The sequence below is a fragment of the Wolffia australiana genome, chromosome 2, assembly GCF_029677425.1.
Source record: "Wolffia australiana isolate 7733 chromosome 2, ASM2967742v1".
Taxonomy (NCBI): Eukaryota; Viridiplantae; Streptophyta; class Magnoliopsida; order Alismatales; family Araceae; genus Wolffia; species Wolffia australiana.
In genome coordinates this window covers 17,299,369-17,318,410 of record NC_135836.1, presented here as the reverse complement: position 1 = coordinate 17,318,410, position 19,042 = coordinate 17,299,369, and the positions used below count along the sequence as shown (strand labels likewise).

At 44.1% G+C, this 19,042-nt stretch overlaps 1 protein-coding gene and 1 pseudogene across 1 annotated transcript; one reads left to right on the top strand and one right to left on the bottom strand.

The window, feature by feature from the left end:
• Window positions 1-232: 232 nt before the first annotated feature.
• On the bottom strand, window positions 233-2,495 carry LOC144717070 (pentatricopeptide repeat-containing protein At2g20540 pseudogene; annotated as a pseudogene).
• Window positions 2,496-4,791: 2,296 nt separating this feature from the next.
• On the top strand, window positions 4,792-7,104 carry FEY (NAD(P)-binding Rossmann-fold superfamily protein). Its single transcript, XM_078592392.1, has 8 exons — window positions 4,792-5,227; window positions 5,287-5,395; window positions 5,476-5,593; window positions 5,975-6,111; window positions 6,189-6,290; window positions 6,360-6,452; window positions 6,533-6,605; window positions 6,684-7,104. Exons 1-8 carry the CDS (start codon window positions 4,848-4,850, stop codon window positions 6,944-6,946), a joined length of 1,275 nt encoding a protein of 424 aa, XP_078448518.1. The 5' UTR covers window positions 4,792-4,847; the 3' UTR covers window positions 6,947-7,104.
• Window positions 7,105-19,042: the final 11,938 nt, after the last annotated feature.

Genomic DNA, 19,042 nt, shown 5'->3' with positions numbered 1-19,042 from the left:
TTTTCGAGAGCAGACTGGGTGGACATACACATGATTGCTCCCTTCTTGGATGGTAAATCTTACTCATGATTTTCTTAAGCATGAGTGCATAGGATTCCGAAGATGTGAGGATGTCAGATGCCAATCGTACCGCCACTTTGGCCTCCATACAAGAAGCTTGTCAACTTAGACTAGAATGGTTCAGTGGACAAGTTAGTGGCCAAGTTTGTTACATTTGTGGGACCCCATCATATTAATCAAAGTAGACAATGACAAATGCCTTTTTAAGCTGCGTTGTGATGGAACTTACAGGATGAAAGCTGAAATATGCCGCCAAGATATCAATCATGATATTCCCATACACTTCAGTATATTGTGGACAAGCAGGTTTTGAAGGATCACCAAACAGATAATAAGGTGCAAGCTTCCGATCATGTCATAGCAAGGCATATATCGACTTATTCGAATTGGCCATATGAATTATAGTCGTGATATTGCAGATACATGACTGGAATGTGAACAAAATAAGGAAGACCCTCATTGAAACCAATCGATGTAACATTTTGCGCAAATTTTCTGTACGCCAGCTATGCGGAATGTGAAGCTACCTCGGTATCTTCCCCCAGAGAGCATGCTTCACTCTTGTGGACAGAAAACCCCTATGAATTTAATGTTGTGTATAGCCCTGACCGAATCTTCTGCTTGCAAATTATGTCATTCAATATTCTTAACCACTTAATCCATCCACTGCCAGTAATCTATCTCCCATGTCTTGGAAACGGGCTTAATGGACCTGAGAATGACAGTCAAGGCACACACCAAATTTCTTCACAATCCTCCACTACACAGACGACAGAGCCTGTATCAAAGCAGCGATCGTGCTGCTCCAGGAGAAGAGCCAATTCTGCAAGCTTAGCAAAGATCTCATCGCTCTGAGGATGAGTCTGGTCTCCGGCGAAGAACTGGTGCACGACACCATCGGTCTCGATCCAGCTTTTCCCTGCCATCCTCTTCATCTCCGATGCCCCTAACCTCCTTGAAATCCTTCTCACGCCATTCCAGTCCCTGACTCTAGCACAGGAGCTCGACAGGAACACAAGGCTGCCAGAGTGTTGGGGATCAAGCTCCAGGATCCGGTCAGCGGCGTAAATTCCGAGCTCAACCCGGCCGTTGACTTGGCAGGCGCCGAGCAGAGCTCCCCAGATAATCACATCCGGCTCGTCTGGCATCTCCCCAATCAGCCGTAATGCCTCGTCGACCCGGCCAGATCTCCCTAGCAGATCAACCATGCAAGTGTAATGCTGAAGCTTGGGGGCGATTGAGTAGATCCTCTGCATGGACTCGAAATGGCGACGACCCTCTTCCACGAGTCCACCATGACAGCAGGCACAGAGAACTCCGACGAGAGTCACATCGTTTGGCCGCAAGCCAGCCATCATCATCTGATCAAAAACCTGCAGAGCCTCTGCACAGCTCCCGTTCATGGCCAGCCCCATAATCATGGAGCTGAACGCAACCACATTCTTCTTTGGCATTTTGTCAAACACTGTGACGGCCTCCTCGACGGCGCCACACTTACTGTACATGTCGATGAGCGCGGCACCGGAGAACAAGTCCAAGTCGGAATCTTTACGCTTCAGTTGACGGTGGATTTCTCGGCCGATGTTGAGGGCGCCGAGATTGGCGCAAGCAGACAGAAGGCTGACAGCGGCCATGTCGTTCAACCTGATCCCGACAAAGTTCATGTCGGAGAACAAAGCCAGAGCCTCGTCAAAGCAGCTATTCTGCGCGTACCCAGTGAGCATGCAAGTCCAGGAGGCTTCGTTCCTTTCAGGCATATCATCGAACAGCTTTCTAGCACCGGAAATATCGCCATGTCTGGCCAAGCTCGAGATCATCGAGTTCCAGCAGACGACATTTCTCTCGGACATTTGATCGAACAGATCCCGGGAGGCGCCCAAATCACCGCATTTTGAGTAGGAGTCGAGGAGGGTGGTGGCGACGTAAACATCGGCATGGCCGCCGAACTTGCAGACATGGGCATGGACTTCCCGGATCAGCACTTTCGAGCCGGCACACGAGCGAAGAAGCGGAGAGAAAGTGAAGCAATTGGGCCGGCGAGCTTGATCCCACGATGAACATTCCCTGAGATGTCGTTTGTACACGCCGACGGACCGTAGCCTCCAAGCCTCCTCGGCGGCAAGAGCTTCAAGAATGGCGTTGAGGGGGTACGCGGTCGGGCGATACGTGGCAGAGAACGCAGAGAGGGCATACCGGGGTTCGCTTAGACGGCGACAGTAGGAGATGAGTTGGGTCAGGAGGAACTGGTCTTGGTGAAGGCCCCGCACGTAAATCTGAGCATGGATCTGGCGGAGATGACGGGTGGAAGAAGAGAGCAGGAGCAGCCTGGAGAAGACGCTTTGCCCATCTCTTCTCAAGGTCATGTGGGCTCAACCAGGCCTCTCATAGCTCAACTGCTCGCACTTCTCATGGATGTTCTTTTTTTTGCCGCTTTTTGTTTGATGGAACAACTTTCCTTTTATGTTTCCTTTCAAGCAAGGACCCTGCTACACGGGCAACCGGGACATTTCAAGCAAGGACCCTGCTACACGGGCAACGTGGAAAAAAACCACGTGTCTTCCAAGGATTGGACTTAATCCCCTCTCTCTCTCTAAAAACCAACAGGTTGCCTCATTTTTTTTGGCGCTCTTCTTTCGCGCTCTTTCTCTCTCGCCCATTTCATTTTCCTATATTCTCTCTCTCTTCCCGGCGATCGTCCGGCGATTCTCCAGCTTCAGGAAAGCCTCGTAGAATCGTCAATTGCTCATGAATAGTAAATATTCCCTTCATATTTCTTAATCTGCGACAACTTTCGTATGAAGGAGCCCAACCCGATCAGGCCAGAAGAACCACGTTGTTGGTGTCGATCAAGTAAGGAGCCGATCATTTGCCACAGCAGAGGTTTCTGATGCAACCCAATATCAGAGGAAGAAAACGTGCGGAACAGATTTGGAAGGAAAACAAACTTGGACCAATATTGGCGTTCCGCAACCGGAGCGGAACAAAGAAGGGAATGGGCACACCAGCGATCAACGGGAATAAATTTAGGGTCAATTTAGATCAACGGCAGTTGGTTCTGATGCCCCATTAAGGCCGACAATAGATGGAGAAGATTCAGTGTAAGCTCTCATCGATTACGACCTCCGGTGAGGATCTAGATCAGGGGAATCACAACGGCATTGATCGGAGTCTTCGTTGAAGAAATCGAAAAATAAAACTCCCAAAAACGCTTTGGCGCAGGGCTTCTTCTAGTTTTTGATCAACTTCTCTTCGATGCCAAATAAACTTAGAACTAAGAACAAGAGAATTCCAGAAGTACGTTGACGGGATTCCTCTCAACCGCGATACAATTTCAGTGATAATTTCAAGTTCACAGTCGATGCTGTCTCTCCAAATCACACGGCCATTCTTCTTGAACTCAAGCAGGACTTCAATTCCTGATTCTTCTTCAACCGTATCTTCCTCTTCTTCTTCTTCTACCGGTCCGTCATCGAATAGCCTAGTAGCCGTGTCTCGGCGTTGATGGTCGGGGCGGCAGCGTGGGTGCCTTACGGCAGGGCGCGCGCGGGAGGGCCGCGCGGAGAGGCCGCGAGGATGCTGCACGGCGCCGAATGACCAGGCGCGCGCGCAGCTGGGTCGCGCAGATGGGCACGAGAGATGGCCGCGCGGGCGCCGAACACCAGGATGCGCGCGAGGGGGCCGTGCGGATGCCGGTCGGCAGGGCGCGCGCGCGAGAGGGCCGCGCGGCTGGGCGATGGTGGGCACCGGGCGTGCACAGATGCGGGATGGGTTGCAGCCGCCGGACGCGTACAGGGCAGCTGCGCGTACGGGTGGCGCGTACGAGCGGAGGCCGGTGGCGGCGGCAACAGTGATTGGTGGCGGGGCTTTTTCGGAAGCCGGAGAATCGCCGGAGGATCGCCGGGAAGAGAGAGAGAATATAGGAAAATGAAATGGGTGAGAGAGAGCGCGAAAGAAGAGCGCCAAAAAAAATGAGGCATCCGGTTAGTTTTTAGAGAGAGAGAGAGGGGATTACGTCCAATCCTTGAAGACATAGTCTATCATGGGAAAGTTTTAGACATAGTCTATCTAATTGATCAATTATCTCCGAATCTGATTTAATAAACCGGTCCACATTGTCTTGCTCATAGGATTCCCCCATAGATTACAAAATTTAGCTCTGGGCAATGCAGAATGTTCTTTAATGGTTTCATGTTTTCTAACTTTGTACCATGTGCCAACTTTGTATAACATTCTTTCTTATTTTTATCAGAACCCTGCCTCTCAGCCCAGAATAATAAATACTCAATAACGTTCTTCGCTCTAAAAGTTTCGCCTCGTGCATAGTTGAGCGGGCATAGAAGCACTTCCTCAATCGCATTTTTTTTATGGTCTCTCATTGTCACGTGTCAGTCCTGCAGACTCATCTCAAAATTGACAGGACACAGAGAGCTCTTGAATGAACGCCACTAATATCGGTCCCATGGAAAGTCTGGTTCAGATTTAGAAATTAAACGATACGATGTGACACGAAATATCATCATTGCAAAGCATGTCGGCATAGCTCCTCATGTCATTCGCTCCGAACTAGTCATCTAAAAGCTTCTTCAATGAGGGATATAACCACAGACCATCATTTCATTTATCTGACAATAAATAGGTAGGTGATTTGAACATTGAAGACAAGAAACACTTCACACATAATCTTCTTCGTATCTCATCTTCCTCTCTTCTTCGTGTCGCTACTGCTCTTCTGCTCCTCTTCTATTCTACTACATTAGTTTCAACAGGTTTCGATCATCGATCGTCCAATGTTAATAGGAATCCAGTTAACGGCAAGGAAATCCGTCTCCCAACCATGGCGATGGACGGAAGACGCCTCGTCATCCGTTCGGATCGCTCCAGAACCGACCATGATCGGATCGGAGTTGCGGACAGATTTAAGAGATGCAGAAAGGGGCCAGAGATCTGACTTCACCGCCATGGCGACGCCGTCCAGAGCTTCGGGGGAGAGCAAGAGAGGGCTGCCATGGTTGGAGTGGGCTCGGGGATGGTACAGCATCTGCGCCGAGTTCCTCTTTCAGCGAATCATGGCCAGCCACCTCGAGAACCCGCTTCCCCTTCCGCCTCTGAACGGGGTGACCTTCATCGTCACCGGCTGCACCAGCGGAATCGGCCTCGAAACCGCCAGGTACCGGTCATCTCGCCATGTACTCGGTTGCCGGCGTAATGGTGCTGTTGATGGTCCAGGCAACTGGCTATGGCTGGAGCGCACTTGGTAATGGCCGTGAGGAACACGAACCTTGCACACGAGCTGATTCGGAAGTGGCAAGCTGAGGGGATTCCTCTTGATGTTGAGGTGCGTTCTTCGATTCCCTCTGCGAGAATTTCGATTTGTTTTCTGCGAGAAGTTCTTCACCCATTTTGCACTTCTTCAAGGTTATGGAGATTGACCTTATGTCGCTCAAGTCGGTCGTTAGGTTTGCCAAAGCCTGGAATGCTCGTCTTCAACCGGTGCATGTTTTGATCAACAATGCTGGAATTTTCTCGATTGGAGGTGAGCCACACTGATCTGCGTCCGCTCTCGAATGATATTAGAGCCGTGATCGAGCTTAGAAACTTTTTCAAATGTTCTTTCCAATAATGGATGTTTCCCAAATTCGTTCCGCTCCACTTATGAAGAACATCCGGCCTGCATTAAAAACCCCTTCGACCATGAAGTAAACGGTATTGCATTTCGTGTCAAACATCAATATATTCAATTGTGTAAATTTTCAGCCCTCTGATCGGATTTAGCTGCGGTGGAAATTTGCTCTCCTGAAATCAAACTTTGAAAGAAGAATGACTGCACATACCCATGAATTAATTCATTTTTTCTAAAATTTTTATTTGCGTTGGCTCGGTCTGCGAGAATCTCATAAAAGATGCATTGAATCAGAACCTCAGCGATTTTCGGAAGACGGGTATGAAACGCATATCCAAGTGAACCACCTGGCTGCTGCGCTCCTCTCTTTGCTGCTAATCCCTTCTTTAATCAGAGGTTCTCCAAGCAGAATCGTTAACGTCAACTCTGTTGTAAGCTCATCTACCCTTCTTTCACCTTGCCAACCATACAAGAAACAGCTGCTCTTAATCTTCGGATTACCTGTCAGATGCACAACGTGGGCTTCGTTGAAGCAGATGGCATGAATTTGGTCTCTGGAAAAAGAAAATTCACCAGTTTACGAGGATATTGCGACAGCAAGCTCGCTCAGGTCCGCAGCAATATAATCATAGGAATGTTACCAAAGTTCTTACCTTACAACTACTCATTGGATTTACAGATCAAGTTCAGCAGCATTCTTTTCAAGAGATTACCCGCTGAAGCTGGCATCCACGTAGTCTGTCTATCTCCTGGGATCGTGCGCACCAACGTTGTGAGTGAGCTGCTCACCCTTGAATCGGATCGTGCACCAATTCTCAAAATTGTTTCATTCAGTGATTCGTTTTCCCTTAGGCTAGGGATCTCTCCAGTTCTTTGAGGACTGGTTATCATTGGATCCCCTACTTCATTCTTGATCCAGAAGAAGGCAAGTGATGAAAGCCTTCGATTCATGTTACTTTAGATTTTTGAAACCTGATTGAAATTATGTGAGATTCTGTTGTAGGTTGCAGGAGCTCACTTTTTGCAGGGACAGATCCGCAGATCGTTGAGTACAGCGAGCTTTTGAAGATGGAGGAGTGGCCGGTGTGTCCTTATATCTCTCATGATTGCCGTCCGGCTAATGCTTCGGATGAATCCCACAATTTGGAGACGTCAAAGAAGATTTGGGAGAAGACGTTGGAGCTTGTTGGGCTGCCTGCAGACGCTTTGGAGAAGCTTGTTGCCGGGGAGGAGGTTTCATGCCAATACGACGAGATAGATGAGTAGCCGAAGTTTCTCTTGTTCCTGCACGTTTTTCGTTCATCCATATTGCCTGCTGAGCAGGAGGAACTTTACACCTCTATTTGTATTAGTTCCCGATTTATTGTTTGAACTTGGATTCAATACCAGGAAAAGAAAGCATGGTCATACTACATTATCTAAAAGGATTGTAGAATAAGGAGAACTACCTTGTGTGAATGGATGTTTATCTTTCCAAGGTGGTGCGCGAGAGGGTTGGCCCTATTAGGGTCGTTGGGTATGGAAAAATCAAGGGGGATATTTGGATTCCTCCCTCCACAAAGGGAGTGGGGCGACTTCAGGATCATGGTCAGTGAGACACATGCAGTGGAGCCTCCTATGTTTGTGTGAGAGGCTCTGAATGCTTTTGACGGTGGCTGAAGGAATGGAGAAGATTATGATGAGAAACAAACAAACAGAACCACTCTCATTTTTGCATACAAAATGACGGTGTCCCGATCAATCTTAGCACATATAGTACATATTTTTAATTTGGGAAGTTGCATGCCCCGGCTTTAGAGGTGGTCTGGTTTTAAGTTTGTAATTTTAGCTCTTCCAAGTTCAAATTTTTGTGTTTGATTGGGCTGCTCTGGTCTTGAAGATTGGATGTGGCCATAGAATGGTGCGGTTTAACTTTTCGGCCTTTGCCCAGCCCATTAGGGTGTGCTGCCTTTAGAGAACCGATACACGCCTCATGATTGGCAACTCTTGCACTTCCTGTCTCGTGTTCTTTCTCTCAACATGTATACAAGAGTCCCTTCGCAACCTTTAAAAATCCCCTTCGCGCTGTGTCTATTATTTTGCGCACTTTACTTGGATGAAGTCAGTTTGAACCTATAAGTTTGCTGGTCTACTAGTCCACACTTGGTCGACTTGTTTGTTTATCCATCTGAGATGAATCATATTTATTTGTGTATGGTAATATTAATTACTCGATCTCTAGAATTTGGCATGGTTTGTCTTTACTCTCCATTTATGTCTAGGTTTATACCTAAGGGGTGGGGAATGAATTAGGTCCGTAAATATTAATTTTTAGTTTTCTAACTGAAGTTTTTAGGTGATAGTGTACCTATTGATGAACACCAGGATTGAGCGGCACACGTTACAACACAGATTTTCAACTAATGAATGCAATGATTACAAGGTATGCAAAATTTAGAGTAGACCAATGAGAAAGGTATGTCAATTGCTGACTAGAAAAGACGATCTAGTAAAGCTTTGGGAGGGGACCATTCAAGTACAGACTCCCAATGACCCGTTAGAATCAACTAGACGCCTACGTAGTAAGGGACACGACATGTCCAAAGGCATCACCTACCCCCATTTGTGTTCCTAATTCGTTATCTCAAGAAAAACCTACCTCTCAACACAAGGTGGTTAATCCTAATACATCTGGGCAGTGGAGCAAGTAGCAGAAGACAGCACTGAAAAAAGTAATTATATTGTAATTTTTAAAGGGGGGGTGACAGTACCTGATGGGTCGAGACCCGGGAGTTTGTGGCCAGGAGTCGTCTCAATGAGTTATTCGGCGTCGTTGACGAAGAATCAGGCATGGGCGGGGTTACGTCATTAACGAGCTCATGTGGATTGGCACTTGGACGGTGGGGCCGGCGCTTGTATGGTGGGTCAATGCTTGGTCGGCAAGCGTGCGGGCCAGGGCACGACGCACGAGCACAATTGCACGAGCACAAGTGCGAGTGCGCGCCGTGCGTGGGTGCGCAGTATGTGAGCACGCGGCGCGTGGGGCACGCCGCGCAGGGGCGGTTGTGTAGGGGGGGTGGTCAAGGGCGGCAATGGCAGCAGTAAAGGTGAATATCAAGAACAGCGCCAAGAAAAGCAGTTCATGAGGGTTCTTGAACAATATCTGATCAAGAACTCATGTTCTTGATCCAAACTCCAAGAAACGACTACAAGACGCGGCAATGACAACAATGGCGACAGTAGTGGCGACGACAGCACTGGCAGCGGCGCCGGCGGCGGTGACAGTGAATATCAAGAATAGCGCCAAGAAAGACAGTTCTTGAGGGTTATTGAACGATAACTGATCAAGAACTCATGATCTTGATGCAAGCTCCAAGAAACAGGTACCAGACGCGGCAGCGACGGTGTCCGCGGCGGTGATGGCAACAGCGGGGGCAACGACGACGATGACAACAGTGATCTCAAGAACAGTCCAAATAGAGTGTTCTTGGTACTTCTTGAACCAGATCCAAATCAAGAAACTAACCTTCTTGATGCAAACCTTCAAGAAATAGCTATGGGGCGCGGGGGCGACGGTTCCTCCACAGGATTCTCGATGTGGGCAGGGCGTCATGGAAGGCGATTCCCACGATCTATGCTAGGCAAGAAAACTGTAAAGATAATCTCCAAAGGGAGGAGGTGGGAGCCCAATCAAAATGAACTTTCACTTTTTTTCAATTAAACTCCAAGGCTTCCTTTGGGCATACCATCCCTTTATATAGGGGAGGGAGGATGCCTAAGCGGGGCTGAAAAAGGGAAAAACCATTCAGTGAAATGGTTTCCCTTAAAACATCAAAACAACTGGAAAGCAAAATTGATGTAACACGACGATCGGAACCGATACGCCGTGTAGCGTTTAGAGATTAGGCTCTAAATACAATGAAATGAGGTGAAAATATAATGCAGATGATCTTGAGAAATTTTAAACGAGAAATACTACAAGCGTCAGTAGACGAGAGTGGTAGATCAATTAGGCGACACGTGATGGGTTTAGTCACGATCGAGCTCCCAATGATCCACGTAATAGATAGAAGGGACTGACGTATTGGGGGACGATTCTCGTCCAAAATAGGTCCACACCTTATACGTAGACAATCAGATCCGGTACCGTCAATGAAATTCCCTAACACAAATAAGGTGGCTAATCCTATATTTAATGTTTAAATTCTCTCGACCGCGATGAGCAGTTGATATCAGCACTGAAGAAAATAATTAAAACTATAGACAAAGGGGAAAAGATGAACCTGCCAGTTTGTGCTGAGAGGAGGCGTTCACATGGTCGGGAGTATCTCCAACAATTAAAACCAAATGCTTGAAAGAGGTCCTATGTGAAATGCTCGAAATGGCTTGGTCGAAGATGCTTCTCCGCAAATGAATGGATTCCACAGCATCAGCCTCTTCTAATCTGGTAATTCTTATTCCTCTTCCGATGTTCTTCCTTTTATTGATCCTCGGCTAATTCTTCCAGATTCGCTAGACTTTCCATCAGACGGCATTGAATGTCGCAAATTGTCAAATTCCTATTCTTCTTCCTCCGATATTCTTCCTTGTGCTGAGCCTCGGTTAATTCTTCCAGATCCACGCTAGTTTCTTCATCAGGAATGGCTACAGAGGTGGCGAGCAGCAGATCAGAAGGCTACAGCCTTGACAGATCCTCCAAATTCGTGCGGCAGAATCCTTGCATCGAGTGATTCGGTGAATGATGCCCGAGGGAATGATTTGAACTGTCTTCTTCTTCTGATAGATTATCGATCGATGGCCATGCCAGCAATCGAAGGTTTGTCGGTCATGACAGAGGGATACAGCAGCAGATTGTGACTATAGATCTTCGATGGTTTGATTAATTTCTATCAATCTTCAATGTTGGCGATCAAGGCAAATGAGGAGGATGATTGATCGCAATTCTGGAATGATAAAGCTTAAGGGGAAGGTTCAGGATGAAAACTTCAAGAACAGAAAAAAAAAACCACTGCGGAATCAAAGGAAAAAAAAGTCTTCCTCGAAGAATTCTGAAACACAACTGCCCAATGTTCTCTTCTTGTATCCGAATCAACTCTTCAGTGAGGCAAAAGAATAAGTACAAAGAAGAGGAAAATTCCAGGAGAATGCAGACGAGATTCCTCAAATCGAGAAGCAATTCAAAGATAATTTGCAATTTCCAACTCAATTCTGAATATGTAAAACCACACATCTTTCCTTGTACACAACTCCACACTTCTTCAAAAAATGCTGCCGAGAAAAAATAACTGACAACTTGAACGAGATCTGGTTTTCTGAACGCAATGACTTCTTTTTTCTAACTTCCACTTCTGCCTCTTCTTAAAAGTGTGTGTGGGGGGGGGGGAGGGGGGAGTGGCAGTTATGGCAGCCCAATTGGGCTCCCTTTAAGGGGAAGGCCTATTGGGCGTCCCCTTAAAAGGGATTCTTTAGGCGGAGAAGCAGCCCATTATGGATTTCCTCCCCCTAAAGATGACAACTAAACACAGTTAAAATAAACACGAACGACGGGGGAGGCCGATACTCATGCAGGAGGGGCCTCCAACAATTCAAAGACGATGAAAAGGAAAAGAACGCAAAGACGTCTCGGTACTCTCCAAGACGACACAACTGTTGCTTCAAGCTTGATAGTGGAAGTGTTGATTCTTCACGTCGGCTCTGGCTCCAGTTAAGGGCTGGCGACGAGTCTGGGCGCGATCAGCTGCTTAGTCTTTCATCAAAAATGACAACAGACGATCCCAAACACGGCGTCCCACTCCGAATTGTTAAGAAAATACAAGAAAATAAATGCATAGCTCACAGTCATTGAAGACGTCGAGTACTTGAGCGAGGGTTGTGGACGTTGGCTCGAGCTAGTCGACAAGGTATGTTGGCGTTCCGTGGCTTGTTCAGTGCGATGGTTCCCTATCACCTATATATTAGAATGACCATGGAAGATTGACATTGGGACTTTATACGTGTTAGTGCTAGTCCATTACTCATGTCCTAAGGATATCTTTACCTGGAGATAAATAAAAACCTATCCTGAGTTTAAAGCCCCCCAAGCAAATGCTTAAAAGCAGATTTCTACACGTATAGGCTTTCCACTCCTCAGCCTAAATCAGGGGTCTTTTCCTTGATTTCTCTATGTGTAGACTAATTTCCCTAAATCCAAAACATATTAACTTAGAAAACATTCATTCGGATGAACTCAAGTGTGCTTAGTCCATATAATAATCATGAGCTATTAATATGTGCATGATATCTGGGAAATATATGTATAGGATGCGTAATAATTAATGGTATGAACTATATCTGTAAATAGGGTTGGACATTTAGGACCGAGGGCCAGTTTAACCAGACCAAACTAGGACCATAGGTTCTCCATTTGAGGGTGGACTGGTTTGTGAAACAGGTTTAGATCCAAGGGTCAAACTGGATCAGATCTGGAAGTATATTATTTGATATTTATTGAATTTTTTATAAAATTCTAAAAATATCACATCTAAGTCGACGGGGAGATTTCTATTGAGATCAGAGTAGAAGCCATATATTTCACAATCTATGGGCACTCGCTCTAGACGATAATTAACATTACTGTGAACATAAATTTTCTACTTTGACTTTGACATTGTCTAGTCAACCTGATCAGACCGTGAACGGTCCGACAGAATAGGGCCGAACAAGAACAGATCAGAACTGGACTGAAGTTTAGTTCTTTGTTAAAATCCCATACCGGATTGGACCTGCAAACACTATCTGTTAATGACAAAAAAATAATGCCAAAAACATTTCTAAAATAAAGGCATAAACCTGAAAAAAGATGATTTATACAAAATACATATTTTTTTATTAATGTCATTCTATCACATATATATTAATGATTACAAACATATGTAATCAGTATTATTAGACATAAATTTAACACGCCATCTTCCTCCCACAATGGTGAAATTATTTATAATTTCAAGTCCTTAGATCTTCTTAATGAGCTATGAAGAATTCAGCTTGGGTATGCAGAAGAATTGCATTTAGGTCACAAATATTTAAAGATAACAAACATAAAGGAGATAATAAATAATATATTTAATTCATCTTATTATTTTTTACTCGGTTACGCTATATTCCCTTCATTACATATTAATCTCAACTCCTAAATACTGTGCCTCAGAAAAATATGCCAGAGTAAGAAATACAGAAAAAATTTGTGATAAGGGTAATAAACAACGAATATCATGCTAGTTGGAGGTCTTCTGGTCAATAAATTTATTCTTGATAAATTTTCATTGCTATTTTTACTTACATGCATCTTGAAGTTACTAGAAATATGATTAATAAGTGATGATAGTTTAATTCATCATCACATCACTATGTATTAAATTAGCATTAAATCAAACAGTAATTTAACGATTATGTCTTTTGATTGATACAATATAATGATTTGATTGTATAGCATTATCTTTCAAAATATTTAGCTTCTCAATTAGTAACTCTGTGCATTATAAGTTAAGAAATTGATTCATGGATTTAAAGAGAAGTCCATAAGGGGAACTTAAATTTCCTAATTGGGATTTCATACTCATATCTATATCTCATATTTAATGAAGATAACCATGATACAGAGATATCATAAAATATATGATGATATATTATCATAAAAATATAGGGTTGTGTTAGTGGTCCTTAGAGCTAAGATACCACAGACATTTTGTAAAGAGGTATTTTGACTATGGCTTACGAGTGCCTAATTATGGCATTTTAATCAAACATAGCTTGGATTTGGCAAACTAATTTGATTGAGTCGTCAAGATGGTATTATCTGCCCTTTTATAGGGTGAGAGTGACTTGAGGAAGGAGATGCAACACATTACTAGCCCAGATGATGGAGATAAGGGAGAATATGTTCTTGTATGACTTGTGTCACATATCAGTGCTAGCTAGAATGATGTCTGCGATGGAAGTATAAGTGGTCAAAACCAATCACACATTCCATGTCTTGTTCCATGTTCATTTTTTACAATCTATTCAGTATAGTGCAATGGTGATGCTTATAATGAATTCCATGAATACATGATTGGAATTACTGAATTATGTTGAGATTGTAATATAGAGATCACTAGACATTTACCATACTTTTCAAATATTCCTATTTTAAGGATACTCAAGAAGGACATCAAAGTATCCAGTTAGAAGAGGACTATCTAGCCACACTCATATGACGAGAATGGATGGTCCCATAGCCACCAGTGTGGACACACTAAGGATAGATAGTGTGTTCTCTTAAGTAGAAAGATTTTTCCAAATTGATCCATGTGAATCCCTGAATGATATTATACCGAATTGTCAATCAAGGTTATTCATGAAATGGTTGCGTATGTGGTCCTTAAACCCTAGACACCAAATATGCTGTCTTGTGGACAGATGACATACAAGTTGATGCAGGATGTCGTCGAGACGTCGTCCGATCGACACCGAATGTGTAGGTTCGGTGCCGATGACAGGTAGTGGTAATCGGACTACTGTGGAACATCGTCCAACGGTGTATGCGAACGAGCAATTAACAATGGAATGCAAAAGTGGTAAACTATGGTACGTGCAAGTGCCGACTCGCGGGAACTTCCGACGTTTCGAAAATCGACAGAGTCACCCGGGGAGGTAGGGTAGACCCTTCGAACCTCGTCGGTGTGAACGAGGATGGCTACGGCGCCGAACGAGGTTACCCCACCGGGCGTTGCTATCACAGGACGGGCGAAACTGACTCGTACCAAATAGGTAATACGCTCTTGTTGTCGATGTAATTCACTCAACCTATCTCGCTCGCCTACGCCTAACCCGAGCGCGGTGGAGGCAAACCGAAAGTGCACTGAAAAAAGATAAGAGACGGTGACAGTGCAGGCGTACCTCATCAGTGTCCGCTGGTCGTCATCTCGGCTTTGTGCCTAGGTCTGGTGCAGTGACGTTGGGGACAAGAATGGCTGGAGGGCGAAGGGGCAGGATAGTAGACGGGCATGAGGAGGCTTGGTAGGTACGCGGTGAGAGCATGACGGCAAGCACGCGCGGGCAGTGGCCTGGGCTGTTGGCCGCGTTGGCGACGGTGATCAGCTGCCGCTCGGCCTTGCCGCGATCAACGGACTCGTGGGCAAGCCGGTGGCGAGGAGGGCGCTCAATGGCGTCGAGTGCCATTCACGCGTGGCGGGGCGTCGAGGGTAGACAGCACATAGGCGTTCAGCCGAAAGCCGGGGGGGCTCACGAGTGCAGGCTGGGCGAGAAGGAGTTGTCCGCAGGCGGACAGCTCAGTGAGCGCACAAGCGGTGACGTAGTGTGGGGCGCAGCGCCGGGCGCGGGGCAGTGTCGGGCACAAACAGACTGGACGGCAGCAACCACAATCCCGCGTTGTTGGCGCGCGTGAACCAGAGATGCTCCCGTAGTGCGGGCGCAGTGCTGCGCCGTCGGGCGTGCGCAGGAGGCCTCGGATGTGAGGGCCGAGGAACGGAGGGGGCTGGCAAACCTGCAGGGGTCAGATCGCATGAGCGGCGGTGTAGGCGCAGTGGCGGACGCGTGCGTCGGCGGCAGAAGGCTCTACGGCGGTTACGCGCGCAGGCGGTTGGTGTCGGCGCGCAAGCGGCAAGCGTCCGCGCGTATAGGCAGATGGCGCCGACGCGCGATCGGGTGAGCGCTGCCTGAGTTGGTGCCTTCGGGGCATGGCTCTCCCCTGTCTTCCCTACTCCTTATGCTGTCTTCTTTCCTCCTCCTTCCTCCTCGCTTTCTCCTTCCTCTACCATGAGCAGCGGCCCTTCTCAATTATCAACAACTTTCTTGAACGAAATTACTTAGTTAAAAAATAAGGGGTAGTTTTTAGGGCGCCATCCAGTACCTTTTATAGGGGGGGCTTGGATGGGCCTTAACATAACAGGCCTAAGCCCACAAAAAGAAAATAAAAGAAAGGGAAGAAAGAAAAACCAAAGGGGAAGAAAAGAAAAGGATGAGGAGGAAGAAGGGAATGGTCTACCCCTTTTTGTGGTGGTGGAGGGGAAATTCTTATAGGTTGGATTTCCCCTCACTACAGCGAGTAGGGCGAGATAAAGAGGCATAAACGAAGATAAAAATGACGGAAAATAAGAAAAGACACACGAAGGAAGTCCGAACGAAAAAATGAAGGGAAATATGATGAAGGGGGTTGTTACCTGGTATATTTGAATCCAGGCGTGCGCGTTGTCACTTTAGCTTGCCGTGCAGGATGGACGTGAACTGGCGGTGATGTCGTTGACGAGGTTGACGTCTCCGAAGATGATCCTCGAACCTCGGGCTGCGTTGCGCCATCACAAGTCTTAGGTCTAAATAGTCTTATTTTGAGTGCACTAAGAAGTTCACAAAGATGATTGAGTGGTCAAGATGGAATCGTTCACCCATTGTATAAGAGGATGCATCTCAAGGAAGACGATATAATGATGTCCATGGCCAAGTTAGTGGAATATCAGGAAGAGTTGTTTGATAAGTGTTTAAAGCATCAATATTAACTCAAGTAATCTATTATGTTTGGTAGATGATCATACCCTAAGTCATACTAGGGGCATCAAGTGGCTGAGGGGTTATACATACGCGGTAACCCATGACAAGCAGGTTCTATGAGTGAATTAATACATACACATTTGTATCTTCTAGAGCACAAGGTGGTAGCTTTTCACCCCACATGCTAGAGACTCAGCCTATTAAATTGGTTAAATTGATTCAATATTAATTAATATATATGACGATATATTTACTTAATTTAGAAGGCTAATAAAAGTTATCGGGCCTCTAGAGTCATCAGATAGACTGATACACATGTCTGGATGGTCATATGAAGATTTTGTTTTGGATGTTGAAGATATACTGAAAGTTTGAGGGTTTTTTTATGAAAAATGACCACTTAGTATAAATAATGGAAGACTTTGAAAGAAATTCACAGAGTTCAGAATCATTAGACGCTCTTCCCCTTCTTCTCCCTTCACCCTTAAGCTCCTCTACATTCTTGATGTGATCGGGATGCCGTAACAACAACGACTGAGTGAGTGAGAACAGAGCTCATAATGGCAAAGGACAAGATTACACATTCCATGGACTGTGTGGATACATCTAGAGGTTGCACGCATAAACTTTACCACCATCAGATTCTAAGAAAACACAGATGCAATTGTTTTCTAAGTGATTCAATTCCATGGTATTAATGATGTTATTTTGATTACGTTCAAAGTCTTCCCCACAGCAAATCTTTCTAAATTTTCACCCATATCAAGGTCAAATAAAGCAAAAGTGTCAGGGTTTTATGGTTAACCATACGATAAGTATATTGGGATTCTCCTGAGGCACATCACAAAATAGTGGCAAACTATTGCTGGCGGACGTTGATGCATAAATGCAGCATCGGTGGCATGCAGTATAGTGGCATGGATGAGTCTTGTTTTCTAATGGAGCAATTGCATAATGAGAGTGCAGTGACAACATACTGAGGCACAGTGGTGCATGATAACATGCATTTTAGTAGGTTAATATGACCATAAATTGATTATATGTTTATTTGCATTAAATGGATCGTATATATGTATTATCAAGCCTAAAATGATTAACTTTATCTATAAAATGATATTTTAATTTTATGAATTTCAAGTATTTGAATGGTTTTTATGACATCCAATTATGAAAGAACACAAGTTTTTGAGTCAGAATATAATTTTTCCCTAATTTTGATAAGTTTTATAAATTTTATTCATTAAACTCAAATCCAACAACGGCAAAATTTATGCTAATTTTGAAGTGGGACTGAGTTATAAAAAATTAAGTTAAATTAGATTGAGAGTAGTATAACTGTTCAAGGTGAAGTCATCGTAGATGCTAAAGCAAAAAAAATATTGCCTTTTACATTGAGTGGCTCCAAATTAGTCCTTGACTTTTGGAAAGTGTGGATCACCTTTTAGTTTCTATTATTATTATTCTTTCTTCAGATAAAAATTATGATATTTAATAATTTCATAATTTCAGAAAAAAAATTAGTTGCATTAACCTACATATTTGATTAAGAAATAAAGTAACCTTATTTGGTGGTATCTAACAAAGGAAAAAGGGAACTCAGCAATATTTTAATTATTTGAAAATATAAAAAACTTTTGATATGGGATTTAATTTTTTTGTGACTTAATCAATCCTAAAATATGTAGCGACCAAGCATAAGACTCAACCAAAAGTTTAGGGATGATAGTAAACAAGAAACCAGCAAATTTAATTGGGAAAAAAAACATTCTTGAATGGGATGATCAATGTTCACAATAGAGGTCCAAAACAAAATAACAAGGAAAAAAGGAGAAAAGAGAACAAGATCACCAAATTGACTAACCAACATCATCACCTGCTCAGAAAAGTTTCAAGAGGTTATTTTTTCCCAAGTTTCTTCAATGTTCTAATTATCTTATCTTGAAACCTCCAAGGTTTCTCAAAAGGATGCGCACAAAGATGTACACTAGGATGCTCTCCAAAATACCCACCAGGATGGGGAAGGTACTTTCTTTTGTAGAGCTCCTAGGAAGCTTCTAAGGACGTAAGTTATTGGATTATTTCTATGAAATATACACATGTTCAGGCATTGAAATAATTATAAATCTGTGCTATCACCTTTTGAATGATTAACTCTATTTTTTGGAGTGATATACTCATTTGTATGGATTTAATATTATTTTTACAGACTTTTTCGACATCATATTCTTATAGCAATTAATTTTCTGATTTGGAGTATATTGTTTATAAATTTTGTAGCCTCTTATTTGTGGAGATAAAACTTTTTTAAGTCAAAAGATATATTTATTATAGTTATGACTTAATATTATTTTCATAATAAATTATTAAAGTATTGGTGCCCTCCATGCCTCGATATTTGATTCATCAAATAGTGAACAATTAAAAGTGCCTTATATGATTAGCTGCACTAACCATTTTGGAAAGGTGCAATTATGTCATTGTGACTCATGATGTCATAGTGGACCAATAAATAGTAAATACATTGCAATAATTCAGAGAGAAATAATGAAAAAAGAGAAAGAGAAAACTCAAAAATTGTGGCAGTGTACATGGCGCACATGTGTACCACTGCAATTGATTAAAAAGAGAAATAAAGGCTGACACGTCACACAAAAAATCATGCCACATCAAGTAACTATTGGGGAATATTTCTTCACACGAAAAATCATGCCGCATCCCAAGATTCTATTTTTTATTCTTTTCCAGTGAATGACAAGTTGGCGCGTGTCAGTCACATCACAAGAATTAAAAATATTTTTTTCATTAAATCTTAGGTGCACATGGCGCTCTCAGATTGCATGATCGCAAAAGGTGAGAAGA